Source organism: Budorcas taxicolor, chromosome 11 (assembly GCF_023091745.1).
Source record: "Budorcas taxicolor isolate Tak-1 chromosome 11, Takin1.1, whole genome shotgun sequence".
In the NCBI taxonomy this organism is placed as follows: Eukaryota; Metazoa; Chordata; class Mammalia; order Artiodactyla; family Bovidae; genus Budorcas; species Budorcas taxicolor.
The window spans coordinates 109,782,113-109,806,708 of NC_068920.1; the positions used below are offsets into that span (position 1 = coordinate 109,782,113).

Here is a 24,596-nt window from a genome sequence, read left to right on the forward strand (position 1 = left end):
GAAGTAGAGTTCTTGTAAGTCACTGTATGTGAGAGGCCCAAGGAGGGCAGCAGAACCGTGTGCTGCAGCGTAAGTGCCAGTGTGGTTAAATGCAGTTGTGATGCAGTCGACCCCTCATGAAAGGCTTGTGAGTGATGCTGAGCTGGTGGTCCAGCATTCCCCAGATTATGACCATGGGCTGCTGCTGCTGCTAAGTCACTTCGGTCGTGTCTGACTCTGTGTGACCCCCTAAACGGCAGCCCACCAGGCTCCCCATCCCTGGGATTCTCCAGGCAAGAACACTGGAGTGGGTTGCCATTTCCTTCTCCAATGCACGAAAGTGAAAAGTGAAAGTGAAGTTGCTCAGTCGTGTCCAACCCTCAGCGACCCCATGGACTGCAGCCTACCAGGCTTCTCCATCCATGGGATTTTCCAGGCAAGAGTACTGGAGTGGGGTGCCATTGCCTTCCCTGAGTTAAAGGTGTCCCAAGGTCAGATAAGTTGGGGAAGAAACCTCACATTAAGCAAAACTAAACAGGATTTTCCTCTGGATCTGTTAAAAAGATGTTTTCATATTTGTTAATGTGTAAATGCATATCACAACCCCCTGCCTCCTAGTATGTCTATCAGTATCTTATAGAGCGTCCTTTGAAAATGCTACTATAGACAATAGAGAAATTTAATTTTAAGTGACATGACAAGGTATGCCTATGAAATAATCTTGCAGTCAGCAATGTAGAAAATGGACTAGAAGGTAGAGAGGCAGGCAGGTGAGAAGAGACCATCACAGCAGGGATGGGGTTCTCATTGAAGGGAGGTGCAACTAAGGTCAACACACAGGACTTGATTCCAAAGAGTAAGGGAGGATCTAGGATGATGCCTAGATCCTAGATCAGGGCTTTCCTGATGGCTCACTGGGTAAAGAATTTGCCTGCAGCGCAGGAGACACCAGAGACACTAGTTCAAACCCTGGGTCAGGAAGATCCCCTGGAGAAGGAAATAGAAACCCAATCCAGTATTCTTGCTTAGGAAATCCCATGAACAGAGGAGCCTGGAGGGCTACATCCCATGGGGTCACAAGAGTCGGACACGATTGATCGACTAAGCACAGGATGACTCCAAGATTGCTGGCTTGGGCATCTGGGTACTGCTTTTCATTCAAATACAGAAGGAAAAGTAAGTTTTGGAAGAAGTTGATAAGTTTAATTTATGTTGGTGTGTGTGTGCTTGGTCGCTTAATTGGGTCTGACTCTTTGTGACCCCCATGGACTGTGGCCCACCAGGCTCCTCTGTCCATGAGATTTTTCAAGCAACAATACTGGAACAGGTTGCCAGTTACTCCTCCAGAGGATCTTCCTAACTCAGGGATCAAACCCTCGTCTCTGGTGTCCTCTGCATTGGCAGGTGGATTCTTTACCTCTGTACCACCTGGGAAGCCCTTATTTTGGTGAGTTGGTCTTAACTGTGGAGATTTCCAGATGACTCTAAGTCTGGAGCCTAGAAGAAAAGTACTGTATGCAAATATACATTTAAAGATGCCATTCTAGAAGCAGTAGTTAGAACAATGGGCACAGATACAAGCACCCAGGAAGAATATATAGCATGTGAGGAGGAGGGAGCCTTTAAGGATCATAGCAGTCAAAGCTCAGACAAAAAAGATCCTCCAAAATAGAGGACTGAAAAGGAAAAGATGTTGCCACAGGAGTAAAACCAAGAGAAATTTAACCAAGGGGGAGTCTGTTTCCAGAGGTGGGAGCAGTAAATAAGAGTCATATGCAATCAGAGGTCTGTTAAACACAACAGGAACAGGAAAGAATAGAAAAATGTGTGTTGGATCAAGTATTCAGTTCAGTTCAGTTCAGTCTCTCAGTCATGTCCGACTCTTTGCAACCCCACGGACTGCAGCATGCCAGGTCTCCCTGTCCATCACCAACTCCTGGAGCTACTCAAACTCATGTCCGTTGATTCGGTGATACCATCCAACCATCTCATCCTGTCATCCCCTTCTCCTGCCTTCAATCTTTCCCAGCATCAGGGTCTTTTCAAATGAGTCAGCTCTTTGCATCAGATGGCCGAAGTACTGGAGTTTCAGCTTCAACACCAGTACTTCCAGTGAATATTCAGGACTGATTTCCTTTAGGATGGACTGGTTGGATCTCCTTCCTGTTCAAGGGACTCTCAAGAGTCTTTTCCAACACCACAGTTCAAAAGCATCAATTCTTCAGCACTCAGCTTTCTTTATAGTCCAACTCTCACATCCATACACAACCACTGGAAAAACCACAGCCTTGACTAGACAGACCTTTGTTGGCAAAGTAACGTCTCTGCTTTCTAATATGTTGTCTAGGTTGGTCATAACTTTTCTTCCAAGGAGTAAGTGTCTTTTAGTTTCATGGCTGCAGTCACCATCTGCAGTGATTTTGTAGCCCCCCAAAATAAAGTCTGCCACTGTTTCCACTGTTTCTCCATCTATTTCTCCATCTTATCTCCAGCCATAAGTGATGGGACCAGATGCCATGATCTTAGTTTTCTCAATGTTGAGCTTTAAGCCAACTTTTTCACTCTCCTCTTTCACTTTCATCAAGAGGTTTTTTAGTTCTTCTTAGCTTTCTGCCATAAGGGTGGTGTCATCTGCATATCTGAGGTTATTGATATTTTTCCTGGCAATCTTGATTCCAGCTTGCTTCATCCAGCCCAGCATTTCTCATGATGTACTTTGAATATAAATTAAACAAGCAGGGTGACAGTATACAGTCTTGACGTACTCCTTTTCCTATTTGGAACCAACCTGTTGGTCCATGTCCAGTTCTAACTGTTGCTTCCTGACCTGCATGCAGATTTCTCAAGAAGTAGGTCAGGTGGCCTGGTATTCCCATCTCTTTCAGAATTTTCCACAGTTTCTTGTGATCCACACAGTCAAACGCTTTGGCATAGTCAATAAAGTAGAAATAGATGTTTTTCTGGAACTCTCTTGCTTTTTTGATGATCCAGTGGATGTTGGCAATTTGATCTCTGGTTCCTCTGCCTTTTCTAAATCCAGCTTGAACATCTGGAAGTTCACAGTTCACGTATTGTTGAAGCCTGGCTTGGAGAATTTTGAGCATTATTTTACTAGTGTGTGAGATGAGTGCAATTGTGCAGTCATTTGAGCATTCTTTGGCATTGCCTTTCTTGGGGATTGGAATGAAAACTGACCTTTTCCAGTCCTGTGACCACTGCTGAGTTTTCCAAATTTGTTGGCATATTGAGTGTAGCACTTCCACAGCATCATCTTTTGGATCAAGTATTTGGATCAAGTAGTAGGAGACCATAGTTAATCCAAGCAAGAACAATGTCAGATGTCAAGACTTGAGTATATAATTTTTCCTTTAGATGAAGCTCTATGTGTGTATGCATGTTTGAAATGCTAAGACTAATGACCAAAATAAGAGTGAGGAAAAAAATGGAAAATTCATGATTGACAGTTCTGTTTATACTGCCATTGGCTAATTTGGGGCTACATGAAGCAAAATCTTATCTGTGGTGTGAACATATGAATGTGCTTAGCCTACAACTTATCTAGGAATTAAAAATACTCCTGTTGGGCTTCCCTGGTGGCTCAGATGGTAAAGAATCCACCTGTAATGCAGCAGACCCAGGTTCAGTGCCTGGGTTGGGAAGATCCAGGAAAGGCTATCCACTCCAGTATTCTTGCCCAGAGAATTTCATGGACAGAGGAGCCTGGCAGGCTGCAGTCCTTGGGGTTGCAAAGAGCTGGACACGAATGACCGACTAACACTCATGTTGGGAGTAGGGTCCTACAACAGGAAATATTAAGTATTGAGGTTTTCAAGGCCTATCCCTTGGCGCTTAAGGAGAATAGCCAGCTGCTAGCTGGACAGAGCTTTCTTGTGTTATCTTCCTGTACTCTGTCTTCCATGTTAAGGCTATGAATAGTCTGGCCTGGAAAGGGCACGAAAATCCAGTGCCTCTATTATTGGGAACTCCTGAGAGAGAGTCCAACCATAGGGACCTCAGCAGGCTGCTCATCCTTGTAAATACCCTAAACAAGCCTGATGATCTCATAAAGTACAGAGTCAAAAATTGTTGGAAGAGGAAGCAACCTTAAAACTCACCTGCCTCCTTATTTCACAGATGCATGTACTGAGCCTCAGAGAGGTAAGTGGTTTCCCCAAGGTCAAAAAGCTTACTAATTGAAAAGCCAAGACTAGAATCTAGAGATCCTGATTCCTAGTGCTTTTGCACCACAGCACACCAGCTAAGGACAGAAAATATAGTCTCTGATTGGTCTATTAATCTGTGCTTGTACCTGAAGGAGGAAAGCAGAACTCTAAAATGTCTTCCAGAATCCACCCTCCCTGGTTTACATGCCCTGTATAATCCCCTTCTCTTGGATATGGGCAGTATCTGTGAACATGATGGATGCCACAGTCATGATGAGGTTACGTTATAGGGAAAGATGAAGGGACTTTGCAGACATAATTGACTGTGAGTTAATCAAGAATGTGATGGGACTTCCCTCATCGTCCAGTGGTTAAGAATCTGCCTGCCAATGCAGGGGATACTGGTTCGATCCCTGGTCTGTGAAGATTCTACATGCTATGAGGCAACTAAGCCCATGTGCTGCAACCACTGAGCCCGCATGCTGCAACTATTGAAGCCTGCAAGTCCTAGAGCCTGTGTTCTGCAACAAGAGAAGCCACAGTAATGGGAAGCAAACACACCACAGTTAGAGTGTAGCCTCTGCCCACCACAACTAGAGAAGGCCTGCATGCAGTAATGAAGACCCAGCGCAGCCAAAAATCCATACATAAATAGACGTATAAATCCATAACTCCATAAATAAATACACATATTTAAAAAAGAAAGGATGTGATGATCCATGGTAGACCTGATTGAATCAAGTGAAAGTTCTTAAAAGAGAGATTGGGCCCTTCTCAAAGGAGATTCTCCAGCTGGTCTTGAAGAAGCAGACATTGTCAGCTGACTTCTCTCAGGAAACCATGGACTTCAGTCCTATAGCTGCTTAGAGATGAATTTTCACAACAACTTGAGGAAAACTGGAAGTGGATCCTTCTCCAGTAAAGCCTCTGAGGAAATCTCAGTCCAGACAACACCCAAAGGGCAGCCTAGAGAGGCCCTGAAGCAGAGAAGGAGCTAAAAGGTGCCCAGACTCCTGACCCACAGAGATGGAGGTAATAAATGGCTTTTGCTTTAAGTGGCCAATCTAGTGGCAATTGACTGCATAGCATAGCAAAAACTGGATGTATGGAAGAAACCAACACAATATTGTAAAGCAATTATCCTCCAATTAAAAAATTAAAAAATAGATACCAAAACAATAAAATCCTCTTAAATGTGACATATTTTAAAAAAGATTTCAAAGTGGTATTTACAACAGCGATTTCTTGGACTCACATTAGAAGGATGCCTATGAGTGAGTGAGTGAAGTCGCTCAGTCGTGTTCGACTCTTTGCGACCCCATGGACTGTAGCCTATCAGGCTTCTCCGTGGGATTTTCCAGGCAAGAGTACTGGAGTAGGTTGCCATTTCCTTCTCTAGAGGATCTGCCCGACCCAGGGATCGAACCCAGGTCTCCCGTATTGTAGGCAGATGCTCCAACATCTGAGCCACCAGGGAAGTCCTCTAAATTCATATACAGACTATATTCTTCTGATAGTATACCCCATCAAGCCCCTAATCTGTCTCAAATGAAAGAAAATGTGCTAAACTTTCAGATACCTTTTATGTAGAAGCCATGCTGTGCACAGAACCAATGCTCTGCCTTTTTCTTACGATCATTTTGGAGAAGTGACAAGAGTGAACCTGCTCATCATTTAACAGTAGAACAACTGCTTCATCTTCCAAGTAGTTATTTATACACAGATGTTAGGGGAGGAAACACATACCAGAATATCTTCCAAAGAAGGCTGAAAGAGCAGTGACTCGACTGTCAAAATCAGTTCTGTGAGAAACATCGGAACAAGAGACTCATCTTCTTCCTGCTTCTCCAACACAGGGGCCCCCTGCAATGAGCACATGTGCAGTGTTACAAAGATATAAGTTGTTGTTGGTTAGTCATTAAGTTGTGCCTGACTCTTTGTGATCCCAACGACTGTAGCCTGCCAGGCTCCTCTGTCCATGGAATTCTCCAGGCAAGAATACTGGAGTGGGTTGCCATTCCCTTATCCAGGGGATCTTCCTGACTCAGGGATCAAACCCACGTCTCCTGGATTGGTAGTTGGATTCTTTGCCACTGAGCCACCAAGGAGGCCATTAAAGATATTAAGTATGAAGGTCTAAAATAAAAAACCCTCTGTATTACAGAAGGCCCACAAACTTATACAATTGGCTGATTTTATAATGTTGGCATGTCTTTCAAAGAATACTACCATAGAAATTAAAATATAAAGGCAAATATGGAAAGATTATGCAATTATGTAAAACTTCTCTCCTTGTAAAAAAACTATCAACGAAGTGGAAAGGCAAACCACAAACTGGAAAAATGTATCAGTAATGGATATAGCAGATGGAAGGTTGATTATATTTAAATACAAATGTCTTGATATAGTCAAAAGGAATATATACTAATAACATGACCACTGACAGTAAACAGAAATATACTTAAATGGAAAAATGGGCCAAGATCATAATCTGAAATTTTTTAAAGGAAATGCCAGTCAATATCCTCTTCTTTCTCTTTCTCTTGATACTTTATTCAGTAACATTTATCGAGTATTTACTGATTCCCAGACAGAGCTGCGTATTCATGTAAATTTCATACCAACCATATGTAGTGGGTCTTAGTAGGTATCATTATTACTCCCATGAGAAAGTAGGATCTGGAGAAGGTAAAAAACCCAGATTTTTCTCGTCACAGCACCTATCCCCTTGTCCTGTACAGGGGTGGTAGTTAAAGGGACATAACATTTTAAAGTAGTGAACTGAACTGAACTGAACTGAGCACTACTTTACATCCATCAGACAGGCAAAGACTGAAATGAATGATAACATCTAGACTGCATGTGAGCAAAAGTTCATTCTTGAACATTGCTAGAAAGGTTGTAAACTGACACAAAAATTTCTGGGAACTTATGCATCAATTCCAAAAGTCTTAGTAAGTGAACATATTTTTGACCCAATAGTTCCAGATCTATAAATTTCTTCTAAGGGGAAAAAAATCAGAGATGCATGGAAAACGTATAGATAAAGATGTTCTTTGCAGCATTATTTAGAGTAGTGCAAAGTGATCAACAATAGAAAACTATTTACAAGATGTATAATACATTTCTATGTGAGAATGTTATATGGAAAAAAAATACAAATCGACTTGGGAGATTTTTCATAATACATTGCAAAGTGGAAAAAGCAGCTGATAAAGCAGTAAGTTAAGTATGATTGCCTTTTCACCCTTGGAAATGGATGTCTTGGTATAGTAGAGACTGCTTTTCTTTGTGTATTTCTGTGTTTTTCAAATTTTCTGCACTTAGCATATATTACTTTTACAATTAGAAAGATAAATGTTACTTTCAAAATGTGATAGTATTGAAAAAAAAAGGAACTAAGAACAAGGGAGGAGAGAAAGTAATGAAAAGACATATGCAATTAAAATTGAACTTTTAGAGAAAATGAAAACTATTACAAAGAGCACCAGCCCTTGAAACTGCATAGTTGGGTTTCCTGGGAATATATAAAGATATAGAGGTAGGAAGCTTGAGGAAACCAGATAAACATGTTTTGCTGTGTTTTTCGGTACCTGGTATGGCACCATCTTTCATATCTTTTTGCCTTTTCATACTGGATGTGAGAGTTGGACCATAAAGAAAGCTAAACGCCAAAGAATTGATGCTTTTGAACTGTGGTGTTGGAGAAGACTCTTGAGAGTCCCTTGGACTGCAAGGAGATCAAACCAGTCAGTCCTAAAGGAAATCAGTCCTGAATAGTCATTGGAAGGACTAATGCTGAAGCTGAAGCTCCAATACTCTGGCCACCTGATACGAAGAACTGACTCATTGGAAAAGACCTTGATGCTGGGAGGGATTGTGGGCACGAGGAGAAGGGGATGACAGAGGATAAAATGGTTGGATGGCATCACCGACTCAATGGACATGAGTTTGAGCAAGCTCCACGTATTGGTGATGGACAGGGAAACCTGGCATGCTGCAGTCCATGGGGTCGCAAAGAGTCAGACACGACAGAGCAACTGAACAGAACTGATGGCGCCATAATCCAGGATCGACTAGGGGAAAGTTTATTCGGATAACAGATAACATGCCTTCTCTCTAGAATGCATTGCTACTATTCATTTGTACTGTTTAATCTCAAACATCTCAAATTACTCTAAGATCAACATCCTCCCAAGAGGTTATGCACTGAAAGCACCAAGGTTTGCTCCCATGAGTTTCTTCTTCTTGCCTCTAAAACCACTGTTTATCTCTTTCATTTATACCAATTTACCTGCTTCTCTGCCAGTTCATGCTCACAATGATCCCTGAACTATAAGCTACTTGGGGGCAAGTATTCTGTCTATGCTTTTCATCACTCTGTACCCAACACTGAGCATAGGGGTTGGTACACAGTAGATACTTAAGGAATATTTATGGAGTGAACACATAAAGAATCTTTAGCAAATGCCTGTGAGAGTGACTGCAATATTCAGCACAATGAATGTTTTGTCTGCTATTAGATACTTGCTGATATGCTGATTTTCATTCTTCCATTCCGTATGTGCATAGTAGACTGTTTATACTGTGAAACCCTGTAAGCATTTCTCCTACTGTTTCCAGTACACAAAATATAGCATAATTCATAGAGCATAGCAAGCACTTCTCAATGAATGTTTCCCAGTGAATTTTCTTAATTGTATCTGAATTTACCTTTTTATCAGTGACTTCAGGTTTCTCTTCTGTAATCCATTTCTGAATGACATCTGCTGAAGGTGTTCGTTTTAATTTGTCAGTGAGGTAATTCAAAAGAGAGCTAGCAGAATTTACTGTTAGGACGTGCATTGTATTCTCAATTAGATAGTCATTTAGACGAATAAAGCTTGAGAAGAAAAAAAAACACAGCTTCAGTTTTCTATACTCACTACATATTTTTGAAAGTGACTCTAAAGCAAGTATTTAAATTTTAAAATATAATTTCTCTTTGACTTTCTATTTATATTGTGATATCAGGGATTTACTGTCCAGAAGAGTTGTTCTTAGACATTCTTCACCCTAAAACACAAACATACTCAAATATATAGCATCAATTTAGCTAGACGTTCTAGCCATTTCATAGGATATTTAGTGAGCAATATAGTTATGAAAAAAAGCACATAACTCATCTAGCCAAAGGGCCATAAGAGGTTTTTTTTAAGATGCTTTAACGAAGAAATTAGTAAATACACATCTGTGACTTACACTCTAATGGTAATGAAATGTTTGCTATTCAATAATTGTTGCTGGACAGCAACTGCTAACCCCAAGATGAAAATTTAATGCTTCCCTACTTGAGTGTTTCGAATGCACACTGAGTCAGCAAGGCATTAGGAGTAACTTTTCATTCTGCTTAAGGGGAGCCTAAGGTGCCTCTAGCCTATGATAATAGTCTCAGGGACTGCGTCACTGCTTTCTGTTGCAATACAAGCATTATTATTCGATTATCTCACATTTGAGTGTTAGTCGCTCAGTTGCGTCCGACTCTTTGTAACTCTATGGACTGTAGCCCACCAGGCTCCTCTGTTCAGGTCATTCTCCAGGCAAGAATACTGGAGTAGGTAGCCATTCCCTTCTCCAGGGGATCTTCCTGACCCAGGGATCAAACCTGGGTCTCCTGCATTGCAGGCAGTTTCTTTACCATCTCAGCCACCAGGACTGGGACACAATTAAGGTTAATCAAATAGCTGTAAAAGTTGGACCAAGTTAGTGAACATAGAGTAACAGTCACCAGTGTTTTCTAGTGCCACATACACTCTTCAGGTAGTATTTGATTATTTTGTTTGCAAGGGTTACTTGCAGTGATGAGGTTTTAGAATGATGCAGAATCCAGTTGCGTAAGCAGGTGGATCATAGCTCAGTTGGTAAAGAATCCGCCTGCAATGCAGAAGACCCCGGTTTGATTCCTGGGTTGGGAAGATCCGCTGGAGAAGGGATAGGCTACCCACTCCAGTGTTCTTGGGCTTCCCTTGTGGCTCAGCTGGTAAAGAATCAACCTGCAGTGCAGGAGACCTGGGTTGGGAAGATCCTCTAGAGAAGGGAAAGGCTTCCCACTCCAGTATTCTGGCCTGGAGAATTCCATGGACTATATAGTCCATGGGGTCGCAAAGAGTTGGACATGACTGAGTGACTTTCACTTTCACTTCACTTCAAGCAGGTGGAAGGTCCTGGTGAAGTCTGGAAGGCAGACTTTGTTTTCTGGTCTCCTGGTGACAAAACCTGACTCAGAAAGGCAGTGGAACTTGGTGCGGCCGCACAGCTGCCTGTAATTCTTTAGGGACCAAGACAGGTGGAACAGGCCCTCCAGATCACTGGAAAGTCAAAGTGTCAGTCGCTCAGTTGTGTCCAACTTTTTTCGACCCACAGACTGTAGCCTGTCAGGCTCTGTCCATGGAATTCTCCAGGCAGGAATACTGCAGTGGATTACCACTTCTTTCTCCAGGGTATCTTTCCAACCCAGGGATTAAACTAGGGTCTCCTGCATTACGGACAGATTCTTTACTGTCAGATCCACTGGAGAAGACTCCAAATCTCTATGTGCCTGGCTTCTTACTACCACCTGCCTGATGCTCCTGACTGGGCCAGAGGGAAACAAAACCTTAGAGATCAACGAGGAGTCCTCGGCCCTTGGACATACATACCTACCACTTTCTCTGGATGCTTTGCTGGATGGCAGCTGGAGGGGTGGGTTTCTGGGGCCCTCATTCAGGTTATCAGGTCCCCCAAATCCCTCTACTAGCAAATCCTGTGATAAAGGCTTTAACTTTAAAAAGCTTTTTTTTTTTTTTGCTGTGCTGTGTGGCACGTGGGATCTCAGTTCTCCAACCAGAGATCGAACCCTCACTCTCTGTACTGGGAGTGTGGAGTCTTAACCACTGGATCAACAGGGAAGTCCCGAAGGCTTTGACTTTTAATGAAACATGAGAAGGATGGAAGCTCTAGTTTTTCTTGAAAGAAAGAATAACCATTTACCATGTCAGCCTCATGCAGTGATGCCTTTTGCTGGCCTGCTCTGTGTAGGTCATTTTCTCAGAGTCTCCTGTAGGCAACTCAATGAAACTTCCGCTTTCTGGCATTTTAAAACGACCTATGAACAACAGAAGAGGCAGTAACAAGAATCCTTCTGTAAAAATTCCATTTCTTTCAGTATGCATTAAGAGACAAGTAAAATTCAAAACTTACAAAATGCTTTGGTTCATGAGATATTTCAGACGCCAGGAAATAACCCAGTTACCCAAACAAATTCCACATCAAAGGATTTCAACTCAACAAAAGGCACTAGACAGCTTACTAACATTCCTTTTAATAGCATCTGATTTTACTCTTCTTTTCTGCCTGCATAAAATTTTCCTTTAGCCTTCCTGCCAGGTGGGGCCAGTCCTGAGATTGTCTATACTAATAGGTCGGACATACATTTAAGCAGAGAGACCCTGAGTCAACTATAAAATGCTTGTGAAAGAAAGGTTCTGTAAACCAGTTTAGAAATACTATATACAAGCAGGGGTAATGCAAGAAAGATTCAGTATTTGCATGTTTCCCCCACTTTAAAATATACAATCAATTTATAATCTATCAAGCAATGTTTGGAATAACTGAAATATAGGATCATTATTTTAAACTTAGGGGTTCACAGGTGCCTCAGTGGTAAAGAATCTGCCTGCAATGCAGGAGACGTGGGTTCAATCTCTGGGTCGGGAAGATCTGGAGAAGGAAACGGCAGTCCACTTCAGTATTCTTGCCTGGGAAATCCCGTGGAAGAGGAGCCTGATGGGCTATAGTCCATGGGGTTGTAAAAGAGTTGGACGTGACTTAGCAACTGAACAATGGCAGTTTAAACTTAAGAAAAGTAGAAAGAAAACAAGTTAACATTTTAGAAAGCCACCACTTCCGGTCCAGTGGCATTCTTTCCCTTTCATACCCTCAGAAGATTCACGTGCACAGTCATCAGGAATAAATCCTGCAGCACGCAGAGCAATTCGACAAGCTTTTCTGACCACATCTTTTGCCTCATTTCGAAATTCTTCTAGGCGCTCTGTCACCTAGACATTGATGAATAAATATCATTAGTGGCACCAAAGTACCGAAAATCGGGGAAGAACTCTTGAAACTGATAGACAAATTTTCTCACCTCTCCGAGCCGTACAACTTGTGCAGCTTTAAATTCTTGCAGGGTGTAGGTATGATATTTTTCAATAGAACACAGCCCCATAAAACTCAATTGATAACACAATTCATTTATTTTAAGGAGAGCTGGTCGCAAATACTGAATGAAAATAAAAAATTATCATTGTTTAGTTAAAAAAAGCTTAACTTTAAAGGTATAAAATATTTGGAAAGGAAGAATGGGAATTAAGGAAAATAAATAGTTCTATATGTTAATTTCAGCTACAACTACAAAGAACATACATTAAAAAGGGACACTTCTGAAATTCTGTTCTGGAAGTATTTTTTTAATTATCAGATTTAATTTGTCTAATTCCTTTCTTTTCATTTTGAATACACATGCTTTAGCTATAAAGTTGAGGGCAAGAAACAGAGGAATGGGCAATATCTTAAATTTCACTAGGTTTGACTAATAGCTAGTAAAAGATTCTTAGTGTTCCTAAGGACTTCACAATGTCCAGTCACCATGATAATGGAGGTGCCCATCTATTGATCTAAGAGGCTATGATATAGAACAAAGACAAATTTAACTCCACAATTTCAGCGGGTAACAGTCACTATTAAGAATCTATTTTGCAATGTGGTCTGGGAGAATGAGTGGAATTATTTGTGGAATAATGTCACATAATGTAACTTAATCTTCCACTATGCCATCATCATAAATCTGGCTTCTAGGATGTTGGCTTTGAAGACATATGTTCCAAGATTGTTTCTAGGTCATTCCTGCTCGCTTCTAATCTAATCAGAGGAGAAGCAGATGCATTATCTTTTTAAAAAGTTTAATTTACTTATATGTGACACTGGTTTAAGTATTAGATACAGCACACTCTTGGACTCCTTTCCAGGAGTTTTTAAAACAGGACAAACAATAGTCATTTAGACCTCATGAAATAGTGTTTTAATTATTTATTCTAAGTACAAATAAAAGGAAGTTACAATTAGTAGAGTCCTCAGTGAAGAGATTTATTTGAGAAAACATCTAGGAAGTCATGTAGCCCCTAAGATTCATCTCAAGGAGGAATTTTCATGATAAAAAGAAGCAAAATATAATATTGGAAATCAAATATGCTTCAATTTAAAAAAGAAGCAGAAGTTTACAGGCTATGTCTCTGAGTTGAAATAAGATATTAAATGAATTACTATGAAAGCAGGAGTAGAAATGAGACTGTAATCACAATTGGGCAGCAAAAGTAAGAAAGTCCAGTGTATTATGGAGAAAAAGTCCTTGAACCAAAAATACAAGTTCTGCTAGTAAAGGGATAAATAGCTAGGATCCAGGTGGACAGCAAAACTGGTATTGATGGTCTGCCAAAAAGTGAGAGTTTCACAGTGGGAATTTGGGGGATATATATAAAATCTGAGAAATTACTTTGGCTTAACTTAAATATCTGGCTATAAGCATAAAGGACAGAAGTGAAAGTTGTGAATTTAACAGAGACTGAAGCTGTTTTGTGTTTTCCTCTCGTCATTGTTTCTGCTGTTAGCAAATTTCAGATGGAATTTGGGTTAGGCGGTTCATTCCTGGGCTGGTATATCAAGAGCGCCCATTGAAAGTGATAAGCATTAGCGTTATTTTAATATTTTATAATAAGTATAAATAGAATATAACCTTTAAAAATTGTAAATCACTATGTTGTACACCTGAAACATGTAATGTTATATGTCAATTGTGCCCCAATAAAAATTTAATTAATTAACTGAAACACAACAGTCAAACTACTAGAGTCAATAATAAATTCTGCAAAATTTTAGGAAACAGGCTCAATATACAAATGTCAATTGTATTGCTATATAGAATATATATACATATATATATACACACACTATATATATATATACACACACACACACACACACAATTTATAAATGAGGCTTCTCAGGTGGCTCAGACAGTAAAGAATCTGCCTGCAATGTGGCAGACTCGAGTTCAATCCCTGGGTCAGGAAGATCCCCTGGAGAAGGGAAAGGCTGTTGATAGGTGGATGGATAAATAAAACATATATATCCATACGATGGAATATTATTTACTGGTAAAAAGAAATGCCATGCTACTACATAGGTCCATTTGTGTAGCAAACATGCTAAATTAAAAATGCCAGTCACAAAGGACCACATATTGCATGTTTCAATTTATTTGAAATGCACAGAGTGGACAAATCAAGAGAGAGAATATGTAAACTGGTGGTTGATCAGAGCTGGGGCAGGGGTTGGATTGGGGGAGTCAGGGAAACATGATGCTAATCAGGGAGAGTGATCACTCTTTTTGGAGTGATAGAAGTGTTCTAAAATAGACTATGGTGATAGCTGATCATTCTATAAATATATTAAAACCATTCAATAGTATACTCTAAATGAATGAATTGTATCAATTCTATTTCAACAAAGTTGTTATAAGGAAATGTGGGCACAGATGCTAATAAGATTGGTTACTAAAAATAATAAAAAGAAAAATTTCAAGGATATCCTTTCAACATGGTCAGAAAAGAATGAAAAGAACCAGCCCTCCTAGTTAGCTTGTAAATATAAGACTAGTGGTGTGTAGTAATGATAGTATCTAATATTAATAGATATTTAAACCAACACAATGGGTCTTTTGGTTGTATCAACCTAAGATTAAAATAATGTGAACTTTCTAGTCTGCTTGGACTACATAAAAGAGAAGATATTATCCAGGTCAAAGGACTATTGGTATGAATGGTGGGCAAAGAGAATGACAACTCTCAAGCACAAGATATAAGAAAACAAACTTAAGGATTGAGAGGTTAAAGGGAGGAAGAACTATTCTATTTATCTAGGAATAAATTAATGAAATACACAATGTCTAAGACATGGTAAAAGATGAAAGGTGGTAAAACAGTGGTAAAACAGGTTCAAATGATTGATAGATCCTTAGTGAAATTAGAGGTCTAGGGGCTGAGTTTTCTATCAAGAAGGATTAGAATCTATTCGACAACTCAGAATGCTTGATTGGATGGAGGACTTGAGATGGTACATCTTATATACCTGTTTTTGTACTAACATCTTATGTGAGTTGTATTTCTTTCAAGTTCATTTATTGTGCAACTGATGTCTTGGTAACTATCTTTCAGATTACCATATGCAAAGAGAAGGAAATGACCAGTAAAATGCAAACTTGAAGTTTCTGATGTGAGAGGGTGGTGATTCAGTGTCATAAAACAGACATAAAATAACAGTGATTACAGTTCATTCCCAGGGGCCAATCAGAAAACTTCTACTGCAAGTTGAAATTCAAGAAGTAGAGATTTTAAATATGGCCACATACACTTTAACAGTTCCTTTCCCATGATTATCCCCTCCTCCAAAGTAAACACTAAAAATTTCCCTACTGTTTGAATTCATGATTGAAAACACATGCCACATTGGGAGATACTGGCCCATGAAAGCAAGCCCACAAATTATTTTGGACCATAAAGTCCAGAGGGTCTCAAAGATGAGAAGAAGTAATAGGAGTTGCTAGCCTGTTCTATTCAAGAGGATACAAAATTTTCCTGATCAACAACAAAGGGAATCGTGAATCTAAACCTCTAAGGCTTTGCTTCTAAACAAAGGGGACCTGTGCAAACCCTAGGTGAAATGTAGAAACACATTAGACTGTCAGACCCTTAAATGACAAATAGGACAAAAACTGTCAATTCTCTTAAAAGAGGAAATATTCTATTTTTGAGATTTTTTTCTGTTAGTAATTCTTTTGAAATATGATTAACAAATACATACATGGTTAACAATGAACAGATCTTTTTGTAGAGATTTTCGACATCCACTGATTTTTTTGGAGCGAACATTCTTCTTCCACACGTTAAAAGCCTTCCATTTCCGAAAAAGTGAAAATATGGGAATCTTAGTGAGTTCTCTGTGATATAGGTATTCCTGTTCCCATCGATCAATTTCAATAAATTCAATGTCATTATTATAAACATGTGTTACTGCCTTTTTGCTAATAGTATAATAGTCATTTTTATTGATGTTCTCATAATTCACAACCCTATGAACAAATAAAAATTGGAGCAAGTGAATACAGTATTCAACATAAAATAAAGCAATTGCATTACTATTTTGTTTTAAAAAGGTAAAAGATTTCTGGAAAACAAATGTTTCAAAATTTAAAAAATTCTGACAGACCACTTTTAGACTGAATAAATTATTCAAGAAAAGGGAGCCGCTTTTAACAACAGTTGGACTTACCGTAACTCAAGGATTTTACAATTTTGGCAATATGTTTGATAATTTCAGTTATGTGATTTTTACAAAAACAAACCAATTGTGGATTTTTAAAGTGAAAGATACCTGGAAATAAGTTTTTATTTATCATTGATTGTTTAGAAACTATTCGATAATAATAGTTTGAAAGAGTTTTACTCTACCCAATATTGACAGAACCATGAAAAAGATCAAAACAAGAAAATAAGAGTTAGATTAGAATCAAGACCCAGATTAAACTTTAAAAAGTCCAATTTATCATCACATATCAAAATAACTGTTAATGAGAAATTGCTTATTTCAAGATATTCCTCTTTCAGCTGTCATTAAGGGTAGTCTTCAACCTCATTCATAATAAGAAATAGATCAAGCAAAGAAGTAAAGCAAGAATGGGATAAAAAGCAGAGCATGGATAGGAGCGGGAAGCAAAGGAATGAGAATAGAAAGGGTGATTCCCCAAAACTTCTTAAAATCTTGCTTACAGACACAAAGATATTTTCTGTAATTTTAGCTATAGCACTGAAATATTGGATATTATTTAAATGTTTATTAACAGACCAAGTGCAAAATATGACATGGCAAAAACAAAACCTCAAATTGTTTCTATGTTAAACTATGCAAAAACTGTAGTTATGTATGTTATACAATAATTCTAAAGATTACTATAAAAAATTCAGACAGGAACCCTCCAGTGAAAATCAACTGTTTCCCATTTCTATTTTTCTCCTCCAGTCCTTAGCTCTGCATTTTGAACCTGAGTTCATGATCTTTAGCACAGCCTTCAGGTCACATGTAAAATACCTGAAATTATACTTAAACAAATTTATGTACATATGCGTGATAAGTTTTTTAAGGGATTGGAACAAAATTCTCATATGCTTTGTGTTTGTTAATCAAAAAATGATGAACCAGTGGCAAAAATGATTTTTTAGGTTTTAATTTCTATTTTTATTTTAATAACACAAGAAAAAGATTTAGAAATTAGGGCATACAGGGCCAGAATGAAAGTGAACTCAAAGCAAGAGCTCTTCAAGTGAGCACAAAAAGTAACTAGGGGGCTGGTGGGCTGTGGACTGGGAGAATCTCAAACGTCTTTCCCCCAATTCAGTGCTGTAACAGAGGAATTTCAACTTGCTTAGCTCCTACCTAACAGCACTGTCGGAGAAGGCGATGGCACCCCACTCCAGTACTCTTGCCTGGAAAATCCCATGGACAGAGGAGCCTGGTGGGCTGCAGTCCATGGGGTTGCAAAGAGTTGAACACGACTGAGCAACTTCCCTTTCACTTTTCACTTTCATGCATTGGAGAAGGAAATGGCAACCCACTCCAGTGTTCTTGCCTGGAGAATCCCAGGGACGGGGGAGCCTGGTGGGCTGCCGTCTATGGGGGCGCACAGAGTCGGACACGACTCAAGTGACTTAGCAGCAACAGCACTGTCTGACTCTGTCTGTGTTCTAACTGACTCACAGCAGAAACATTTGGGGAAATGCCAGGTATTACAGGTTGCTGTTAAGTTGTATAGAAAATGTTAAAATGTTTTTCCTTTTTTCTTTGTTAACAGCTTAACATATAATTAGGACATTCTTCAAGTGATTCTCTACAAAGTGGGAAATTTCAACTTGTCTCTGAAACTGTAATCAACCTTAGATGTTTCATTAACTTCAGTCATCCAACCAACCTAAAAGCAAGAAAAACAGTTCACTAATGGCCCTAGTGTGTGTGTGTTTAGAAAACTTACTCTGTGTGGGTCTATATGCTACTAAAGGCCCTTCGATTGACAGAAGATAGCAGGCATGGTCCATGACATTGAACTTTAACTTATCGGTTCTCAGTGCCACAAAGAGATCCTTTTTATTTACATTTTCCTATCTATTCAAGATTCTCATTCTGAAACCCCTAAGCCTTTTCCTCCACTCTACATCTCTGCTCCTCACAGGACAAGCAAACACATGAGAGTCTTTTTAAAATTTGGATCATCAGCATAAAAATCACCTGGGGTGCTTAAGAATCCAGATTTCTGGGTGCAACACAGAACCAGAATCTTTATGTATAGAACTTGAGAGTCTAGCTTAGCAAATTTCCTGTGTGATTCTGACACACAATAATGTTTGTAAACACTGAAATCTATTCGAAAGCAAATCAACAACAACAAAACCATGGTGGTGACATGATGAGCTCTCTTTTGTACCTTCACTTGAAAGTCTTGTCCCAGAATTTCCCTGGTGGTCCAGTGGCTAAGACAACATGCTCCTAGCGCCGGGGGCCTAGGTTGGATACCTGGTCCTGGAACTAGATCCCACATGCCACAACTAAGAGTTCACATGCCGCAACTCAAGATCCCACGTGCTCCAGCTAAGACCTGGTGCAGCTAAATAAACAGTAAATTAAAATAAATATTTTTTTAAAGAAAAACTTCACTGTACCTTCACTGTGTTTTATCCCCTTGAGTACATTTTTCATGCTTTCCTCCAAAGAGAGATGGAGAGGTTTCATCAGCTTTTTCTACCTCTCCTTGTATTTGAATACTTTTTCTCTGCATTTAAAAATGTATAGAACTTCACTTTAACTTGTAGAAAGCTTTCCTTTATCTTCCTTTTTTTCTTGACCCTGTTGCCCATTTAACTTAAAATCCCATGTCATCTTCCTTCCTTAAACTTCCTGTATAATGGCTGTATCCACCCCATCCATTCCTTCTTGTTCAGTTGCTAAGTCACGTCTGACTCATGGCAACCCCATGGACTGCAGCACATCAGGTTTCCCTGTCCATCACTCTCTCCTGGAGTTTGCTCAAATTCATGTCCATTGAGTTGGTGATGCCATTCAACCATCTCATCTTCTGTCGTCCCCTTCTCCTCTTGCCCTCAATCTTTCCCATCACCAGGGTCTTTTCCAATGAGTGGCTCTTTTCATCAGGTGGACAAAGTACTGGAGCTTCAGCTTCAACATCAGTCCTTCCAATGAATATTCAGTGTTGATTTCCTTTAGGATGGACTGGTTGGATCTTTTGCAGACCAAGGAACTCTCAAGAGTCTTCTCCAACACCACAGTTCGAAAGCATCAATTCTTTGACACTCAGCCTTCTTTATGGTCCAACTCTTACATCTGTACATGACTACCAGAGAAACCATAGCTTTGACTATATGGATCTTTGTTAGCCGGCCAAGTGATGTCTCTGCTTTTGAATATGCTGTCTAGGTTTGTCATAGCTTTCCTTCTTAAAGTTTCTGAAAACTAGTCTTCTTCCTCACTACTCTAATACAGTGATTCTCTTGAGGATCAGCAGGAATTTCCTTTAAGCCCAATCCATTTGGTAGGCAGAAGGGACAGCAGGGTCAAAGAAAGCTTTGCAAAAGTTAAAGAAGCATATGCACAGTTCTCTGGAATCCTATTCTGCTTAGACTCTCTAGTTTGCTCCCGAGAGGCTGAACCCTAAATATACTCCTGGACTGCTGTGTTTTACTCCTCACATTGTAAACCTTGGCATTCATCTGTTCCAGGAATTGATCCTCTACTCCGAAGTGAGGGCTGCCTATTCAGCACTTCTTGGCATTCAGAATTCAGCCTCAAACTTCAACAGCTTCCTTTGTTTTTGTTTTTATTTATTTATTTTTTGACTTTGTGTGGCTTGCAGGATAGTTCCCTGACCCGGGACTGAACCCGTGCCTTCAGCAGTGAAAGTGCAGATCCTAACCACTGGATCACCAGGGAATGCCCTCAGCTGTCTCCTTTGGATATTTGTTTCATCAAGGCCTTTCTTTGAGAAAATAACCAGGAAAATTAGTCTTCCTTTAAGACCTCAAAAAAGAACTTAACTTTTTTAATTGCTGTGCTCTAAAATTCCTACTTGGCTGATAAATGACTTTATGACCCAATTAACTTAAACAGAGATCCTTGGACAGTTAATCAGGCTGAGAAGAATGTCTTGAATAAAATTATACTTAACTGTGTTTAACTGGGAAAAAAAAAAAGATGCTTGCTGTCTTTTCTTGCTGTTCAGTGTAGAATCATGGAATCCCTTATCAAATTATTTTGTGATAGAGTCTCTGTCCATCTGAAATGAAACTTAGACTCAAGGCTTCTATGAATGTCCAAAAGAATGTGTCATGTTAAAAGACTTGTATGGCCATTATTCTTCATTTCAGATAAATGAAATCTACTATGGTTCTAAAAAGCATTAATTTCCTCTCTTGATTTTTCTAAAACAATCTCAATGTGATTTGATATTCCAAATAGCATCTTTATCTGTTGTTAGTGATAGAACATGCGTCCGTTCATCTTCAAACAGACGCACTAGACTAAGACTGCAAAAGTACGAGCCTTCTGATCGAGAATTCTGAACAGCCTCCTACTGCTCATGTCATTAAATCCAAATTATTCTGCTGGGTGTTCTGACACTCTTCTCCTGTCCATGTTAGTTCCTTCTCTGTCCACATAATTGCCCTTTTTAATTAGGCTGGTCTCTCAGTCATCTGAGGCTTAAGATGGTCGTCTCAGCACATCTTAGACTGTGCTAGAACGCATGTGCATGTCTTTGTCCACCTGTTCCCTTTGCCCCTCTTGATTTCTACAAACAAGTGAGTAATTCCTTACCTGCTTTTAGGTGCTGGGGTGAATTAGATGAGTCAAATCTAAGTTGTCTCATTATTACACAGTTTTAATCACAGTTTATTACATAATTTTATGATTTGAACATGTTTATTGGACAAAGGTAAACAAGTTAGAGCCTGTAAAGAAATTAGCTATTTCCTGAGTTTTGCATTTGTAAACCTCAATCTATTTGATGATGGTCAGTATCATGATTCAGTATGCATTTAGATCTAACTTTAACTAGAGAAGAGTAATGGCTTGCTTTGCTTCTGGTTTGATTAACCAGAAATGGTAAAAATAACTGATAAGGAAGTCCTAGAATATTAGACTAAAGCATAACTTCCAAGTTTCTTCAATAATACAGTGCTCTACGGTCATTGGTTTTCAAAATATGGTCCTTGGAACAGCAGCATCAACATTATGTGGGAATTGCAAATTCTCAGGCCTCCTCCAGACCAACTGAATCAGAAACTGGGGGTGGTTAACAATCTACGTTTTAGCAAACCCTTTAGGGCCTGTTGGAGAACCACTGTTCTAGCCCCATGGCCTACAACTGTGATTGAATATTGGGATCATCTCATGAGTTTTAAAGAAACGCTGTTGCTTGGGCTGCACAACACACCAATTAAATATAACTCTGGGGGTGGGTCTTGGATGATTCTAGAAGCCAAAGCTGAGAACCACTGCTCTAGGTTCTTCAGATTTTTGTATAAAATGAAATAATCATCCACTAAATTGTAACATCGCCAAAATGGTGTGTGTGTGTGTGTGTGTGTGTGTGTGTGTACGTCTGTGTGTGTGTTGAAAGGAAGACAGTCTGAAACTGGGATTTTTGATGATTCCAAGTGAAAATACTAAAGATCCGTGGTGTTTCCACTTGATTGAAATTTCTACATGGACTAGCCCAAGAAAGCTGTCAATGTGTTAGACAACCTGGGGAGGTTTCTGATAATGTGGCTTGAAATGATCTTTTCCTTATTATATACTATATGCCTCATTGTAGTGTTTTTTTTTTTAATAGTTATGACTTCATGTAACTAGAAACACTTTCACTTGAGAAAGCTGATATTTATCTGAATATTGTTTTAGGCTATTAAACATGTAATTTAGACGAAAGGATAGAATAGCTTTAGTTCAAAATTTTAAAAGCTGTCTAAAAATTATTTTAACATAACAGGCTTAGAAACTATCTGAAAACCAACTCAATCACTTAGAAAGTAATATGGCCTGAGCCCAGTATAGACTTTTATATAGTCCTAAGTCACATAACTATGTTTCATAGAATTCTAATCCCAACAGATATCTCACAAGAATGGGTTCTTTGGTTATACAGGCTACAGTCCATAGGATGCAAAGAATCAGACATAGCCGAAGTGATTTAGCATACACTCAGGCACCTAGAAGGCTAGGACAGGAACTACTTCCTGCCTTCTAAGCAGGATCAGGCTTTGCTTTTGCATGGGACTCCTTGCAGCAATCCAACAGCTACCCCAAGCTGTCCTTTCCCAAGGTGACAACTCAAATGCTAAGACATGAGATAAACAACGCGTCCACTCTGGCTTAAGAGGAGTCAATATTCCTTCCAATAAGTTTAAGCATAGATTTTAGGGTTCCTGCAGAGACATGCCCAGAGAAAGAACCAGCGTACTATGGGAAGTACAAAGCTATGGCTCCCCACAGCTTGTTTATAATTCATTTTTAGTTCCTCTCAATGCAGATATAATTTAGAAGTCAGGGGTCATTTTTATCATAAGCAATGTTGCCTAGAAACAACTGATATGCTACTTTGTATCAGGTTACCAGGGGAACAGAGCTTCAGAGTTAACCAAAGGTCAGATTCTCATGAGAAGAGTGAGATCCTCTAAAGCAATGCTTCCCACATTTGCATGTTCTAACACGTCTGAACAATGATAACATTTTATAAGGCACACTGGTGAAGACTTAATTATAATTTCTTTGTACTATAATAAGAAAAATAAAACATGAAATATTCAGGGAAATATTCAATATTGAATTTTATGAAAAGTCCAGATAAAGTCTTAGCTTATAAACAACTGCACCTGTGACCATAGCTTTTTTGAAGTAGATACTGCATTTTTAATTAAGACATGATGGGTAGTTGGTTCAAATTCTTAAAAATCACCACTGCTAAGGAATACTGCTTATAGAAATGGGAGATAGCAAGTGGCAGGTGATGATTTATTGCTCTGTCTCCAATGAATAGAAACTCCCTTCTCCACTGATCAGAATTATGATCACCTGTTCTTTTGAAATTATGTGCCAAAGGTACTTGCTGCTGCTGCTGCTGCTAAGTCGCTTCAGTCGTGTCCGACTCTGTGCGACCCCATAGACGGCAGCCCACCAGGCTCCCCCCTCCCTGGGATTCTCCAGGCAAGAACACTGGAATGGGTTGCCATTTCCTTCTCCAATGCATGAAAGTGAAAAGTAAAAGTGAAGCTGCTCAGTCGTGTCCGACTCTTCGCGACCCCACGGACTGCAGCCTACCAGGCTCCTCCACCCATGGGATTTTCCAGGCAAGAGTACTGGAGTGGGGTGCCATCGCCTTCTCTGGCCAAAGGTACCACCATTCTTTAATTCTAACAGCTTTTCCTTTTCTTTCTTTGATGATTGCCATGTTGAAATTTCTTATTACAAAATGACTTAAAACCCAGTCAAGCATTTCCACATGAAGTATTTCAGAAACAATGGTGAAGTTTTCTCTCAGACATAGATGTTACTCTGTTTGACTTCATAACTTTTACTTAAGTTTAAATTCTTAATGACTTAAAAAAATCACTAGAGAGCCATTTGAAATTTTACCTTTCCAAAGTTGAATTTTTGCTGTGAATTCCTAATCTTTGTCAGTATGTGTTAATATGTTTTCAGGAACCTTTAATAATTTTTTATAAAGTTCATTCAGGTACTCAAATGTCAGTTAAGTAACCCAGCTGTGAAACTAAAAACTGACTTTTACTGAATCCATAAAGTTGAATCATTTGCAAAATATGTTCCAATTTTTAACAAAATTCTGCCTTGGGATCACCTATGCACTTAAGTCTGAAACAACAAATAATGGTACTCTGTTCCTATGTCTTTGTAAAAGGTGTAAAAACAAAAGGTCAGGTGGTGACTTGGATTTTATTACAGTTACAATTTTGATAATATTATTTAATTTGGAATTCATAACTGCAGAGAAACATTTACAGATGGGAGTTCTTTTGTGAATAAAATAATGTGTTATGTATCTTAATCTCAGAATTATCAGAATAAACTCTACATGGAAAATGTATTTTAAAGAAGTATTTCCATAATATCTCATTTTCTTTGGATATTTTGACACCAGTAGCTTTCCTCCCTAAGAACAAACTTCTTCCAAATATTTCATTACAGGGATTGCAGAGCTGTTATCTAGCAGTTATTAATGTCTGCACAGTCATCAATATGCAGTAA

At 39.2% G+C, this 24,596-nt stretch overlaps 1 protein-coding gene across 1 annotated transcript in view; it reads right to left on the reverse strand.

Annotated features, from left to right (window-relative positions):
• DNAH6 (dynein axonemal heavy chain 6) overlaps positions 1 to 24,596 on the reverse strand; it is a 284,682-nt gene that overhangs the window by 239,480 nt on the left and 20,606 nt on the right. The window contains exons 4-9 of the mRNA XM_052648894.1: positions 16,077 to 16,344; positions 12,307 to 12,441; positions 12,097 to 12,217; positions 11,151 to 11,265; positions 8,856 to 9,024; positions 5,889 to 6,005 (exon numbers count right to left, since the gene is read on the reverse strand). Coding sequence (XP_052504854.1) covers positions 5,889 to 6,005; positions 8,856 to 9,024; positions 11,151 to 11,265; positions 12,097 to 12,217; positions 12,307 to 12,441; positions 16,077 to 16,344 — 925 coding nt within the window. The remainder of the gene's footprint in view (positions 1 to 5,888; positions 6,006 to 8,855; positions 9,025 to 11,150; positions 11,266 to 12,096; positions 12,218 to 12,306; positions 12,442 to 16,076; positions 16,345 to 24,596) is intronic.